Below are 4,543 nucleotides of genomic sequence, written 5' to 3'. Positions count from 1 at the left end.
TAGAAATAAGCTACTCCAGGCCTCCTGCCTGTCTTACATCTTCTTCTCAAGTTTCCTTGTACTTTGCACCAGTATTCAAATGCCTCTCGTTGACTAATGTTGTAGTCACTCTCTACTATAACCAAGACCAATTGTCTTGAGTTGAAATCCGCATCTCCCTTTTTTGAACTTTTTACTTTGCACTGGAGTAGAGCAGGTTAGTGGGCTTCCCAGGTGGCGCAGTGGTAAAGAATCCACCTGCAATGCAGCAGATGCAAGAGACATGGTTTCCATCTCTGGGTCAAGAAGACATCCGGGAGAATGAAGTGGCAACCCACTCCAGTATTCTTGCCTGAAAAATCCCATGGAGAGAGGAGCCTGGCAGGCTAGAGTCCATGGAGTCACAAGAGAGTTGGACACAACTGAGCATGGCCACACACACATACACACAACGTTGTCACCATTTAAGGTGGACAGCAAAGGCACTCAGCCATATATATACATATATCCATTCTTCCCACAACTCTCTTCCCATCTAGGCTGCCGCATAACACTGAGCAGAGTTCCCTATGGTACACAGTAGGACCTTATGGTTATTTACAAAACAGAAACAGATTCACAGACTTAGAGAACACACTTAGGGTTGCTAAGGCAGGAAGAATGAGAGGAAGGGACCGTTAGGGAGTCTGGAATCAATATGTACATACACTATATTTCAAATCTGCATTTCTTAAAACAGGATAACCTTTAAAATTTTTCCAACATTCACTCGCAATCTTGTGGTGGTATGGGGTGGGTGGACAGGAAGTTTGGTAAAGTTCATCTTATCTTCTCATTCAATTCTCGACAATTTGTTATTGCTGTTCAGTCGCTAAGTCGTGTCCAACTCTTTGCTACACTATGGACTGCGGCATGCCAGGCTTCCCTGTCCTTCACTGTCTCCCGAGGTTTGCTCAAATTCATGTCCATTGAGTCAGTGATAGTATCCAACCAACTTATCCTCTGTTGCCCGCTTCTCCTCCAGTCCTCAATCTTTCCCAGCATCAGAGTCCTTTCCAAGGAGTCGACTCTTCACATCAGGTGGCTAAAATGTTGGAGCTTCAGCTTCAGCATCAGTCCTTCCAATGAATATTTGTGGTTGATTCCCTTTAGGATTGACTGGTTTGATCTCCTTGCTGTCCAAAGGAGATCAAGGTTAGTGACATACCTATGTATTATTTCAGTTTCCTGGCTCTGAGGTCTCTGGGGATCTAGACAGAATATTCAGCTGCCTCCTTAGTCTCTCTTTAGAAAATTACCAAGTGTCTCAAATAATCTAAATAGTATAGTTAGTGTATTATAAAAAGTGACTACCCCTTAAGCCCCTACGGGAATTAACAATGGATGATATCTGCTGTATCAGGTTCAGTTTTTTAAAAAAACAGAATCATATGTGTACAGAAGAAACGTTGCTTATTCTTCTCTGTCTCCATCTCATCCCAAGATAGTGTTTGCCTTTTGTGATTCTCCTGCTAGTGCAGAAAACTCACATTTGATGTTGTCAGTTTCCATCCTTCTCACCAGATTTTTCCATAACATGGGACCCAGAAACAAAACAGGAGTTTCAGAATTCCTTCTTATGGAAGTGACAGAAGATCTGGAACTGCAGCCACTCCACTTCATTCTGTTCCTGTTCATATACCTAGTCACCATTCTGGGAAACCTGCTCATTATCATGGCTGTCATCTCTGACTCCCACCTCCACACCCCCATGTACCTCTTTCTCTACAACCTGTCCTTTACTGACATCTGTTTAAGCACGACCACGATCCCAAAGATGCTGGTGAACATCCAAACACAGAATCAGAGCATCACTTATACAAGCTGCCTCATCCAGCTCTGCTTCGTCCTAATCTTTGTTGGTTTGGAAAATAGTCTTCTTGCAGTAATGGCCTATGACCGGTATGCGGCCATTTGTCACCCACTAAGGTATACTGTCATCATGAGCCCCTGCCTCTGTGGCCAGCTGATTCTATTCTCCTTGTTTATTAGCATCGTGGATGCCCTGCTCCACAGTCTGATGGTGTTGCAGCTGACCTTTTGCACAGACCTGGAAATCCCCCTCTTCTTCTGTGAAGTTGTTCAGGTCATCAAGCTTGCATGTTCTGATACTCTCATTAACAATATCCTGATATATTTGGCAACTAGCATATTTGGGGGTATTCCTGTGTGTGGAATCATTTTCTCTTATAGTCAGATAGTGTCCTCTGTCTTGAGAATGCCATCAGCAAGTGGAAAGTATAAAGCTTTTTCCACCTGTGGCTCTCACCTCTCAGTTGTGTCCCTATTCTATGGGACAGGTTTTGGGGTGTACATTAGTTCTGCTCTTACTAACTCATCCAGAAACACTGCCGTGCTTTCAATGATGTACACTGTTGTTCCTCAGATGATGAACCCCTTCATTTATAGCCTGAGGAACAGGGACATGAAAGGAGCCTTGAGGAAACTCATCGTTAGGACTCCTTCTTTCCTGTGATTGTCTCTTCTGCTTTGTACTGGCATTTCTAGAAGGAACCAACATCATAAGAATGTCAGGTGAACCAGAAAGCCTGACTCTTGTCCCACCAACTTATTCTAAAATGACTAGATAACATAGTGGCTAAGTGAGTTTTAACTTGAGGTTGAAACCCAACCTGCTGTTTGCTTGGCTCAGTGATGTTTCACAAATGAGTCCCATTTCCTAATCTTGTTTTCCTCCATGCATTCCTTAAGAAGCTAACAGCGGCAAGAGATATACTGATATCGTTGGAACATCAAAAGAAACAATGTGGAAATTTTGGATATGTCAGGATATAAGAGCCTTGAGTTTGCCTGATCTCTTGGTTGGTTCTGAGAAAGATCTATATAGTCAAAGCTATGCTTTTTCACCAACTCAGTGGACATGAGTTTGAGCATACTCTAGGAGATATGAAGGACAGGGAAGCCTGGCTTGCTGCAGTCCATGGTGTCTCAAACGGTCAGACAAGATTTAATGACTGAACAATAACAAGTGGTTTTTCCAGTAGTCGTGTACAGATATGAGACTTGAACCATAAAGAAGGCTAACACCAAAGAATTGATGCTTTCAAACTGTGGTGCTGGAGAAGACTCTTCAGAGTTCCCTGGACTGCAAGGAGATCAAAGCAGTCAATCCTAAAGGAAATCAACCCTGAATATTCATTGGAGGGACTGATGCTGAAGCTGAAGCTCCAATGCTTTGGCTACCAGATGGGAAGAGCTGACTCACTGGAGTTGGGATGCTGGGAAAGATTGAAGACGAACGGAGAAGGGGTCAGCAGAGGATGAAATAGTTAGATAGGATCACTGACTCAATGGACACAAATTTGAGCAAACTTCAGGAGACAGTAAAGGCCAGAGGAGCCTGATGTGCTGCAGTTCATGGGGTCACAAAGAGTCGGACACAACTTAGTGACTGAGCAACGACAGAATTGCATCCCATGGTCAGGCCTGCTGTGAAACATGTGGAGAGCCATTCTTGCAAACTCCAGCTCAGTCATTCCTGATACCGACCACAGACAGACTGTATGTGTACACGGCAACACCAGCATCCACCACAACTCAGTTTTCTGACCTCTGTAACTGCTATATTGTTGCTGTCTCAGTGGTTTGGGATGATTACAAGACATTCCATTTTGATCAGTGAGGAAGCTTTCATCTTTACTGAGATAAAGTAACCCTGATTCGAATGCGCCAAAACAATGTTCTCGTACATTGCGAAGGCTTCACAACTGGGGAATGTAGAGAAAAGCTGTTTACTCCTCCAGGTGGTGTCTTTAACCTGGGAGCAGTTGTTTCCCTTGTGAGCCAAGACGGCTGCAACACATACAGGCATCATATCACAAAATGTTTACCGGAAACAGAAAACTGACTCAATCATATAGGTCTTAATATTTAATAGTGCATGGAGTCATCTGCAACATACACCCTTCATCCTCTTCACCATGAATAGGATCAAATGTCCCATCTGAAGCTCATCCTCAAGGTGGAGAAAATGCTTATTTTGAGAGCCTAAGCCTGACTAAAGGCAGTGCAATTTTTCCTTTGAATTCTATCCCCAGAAGCAATAAAACACCTCAGACAACTTCTGACATGTACTAAAGGACTCAGTAAGATTAACTAGCATCATTGGGTTCCATGATGTGCTTATATTCATAATTTGTAAACTTACTGTTCTCACATACTTTTACTACTTTCTTTAGCAATTAGGTTAGTTTTCCTTCATGTTGTATTATCAGCTTGTTTTTCTAATCTGTGTCATTTAATAAAAGAAATAGTATTTATGGAGCAGAAATGAACTCATTTCCAATACTCTGGACTTGTAAGTCATATGTGGTATCTCTTCAAAATATATGTTCTTTCTGATACTGCTGGAAATTTTCTTTCCTTGTGACTAGTTTTCTGGTGTTATAAATAAATCATTTTGAATAGTGCCTTATATGTGTCTGGTGTAAATAAGAGTGTTGTGTAATGGGGATGGAAATATTGGGTATTAGAGATACCAAGTCTCTTTTGTGTGGTTACAATA

The 4,543-nt window shown here is 42.3% G+C and overlaps 1 protein-coding gene across 1 annotated transcript; it reads left to right on the top strand.

Annotated features, from left to right (window-relative positions):
* The first annotated feature begins 1,464 nt into the window (after positions 1-1,464).
* LOC101104659 (olfactory receptor 7G1-like) lies at positions 1,465-2,494 on the top strand. The gene has a single exon (XM_042251013.2). The coding sequence runs from the start codon at positions 1,514-1,516 to the stop codon at positions 2,492-2,494; it is 981 nt and encodes a 326-aa protein (XP_042106947.2). The 5' UTR covers positions 1,465-1,513.
* Positions 2,495-4,543: the final 2,049 nt, after the last annotated feature.

The sequence above is a fragment of the Ovis aries genome, chromosome 5 (genome assembly GCF_016772045.2).
Source record: "Ovis aries strain OAR_USU_Benz2616 breed Rambouillet chromosome 5, ARS-UI_Ramb_v3.0, whole genome shotgun sequence".
Classification (NCBI taxonomy): domain Eukaryota; kingdom Metazoa; phylum Chordata; class Mammalia; order Artiodactyla; family Bovidae; genus Ovis; species Ovis aries.
Note: the sequence above shows the minus strand (reverse complement) of the source record. Positions and strands in the feature narration are given on the sequence as shown.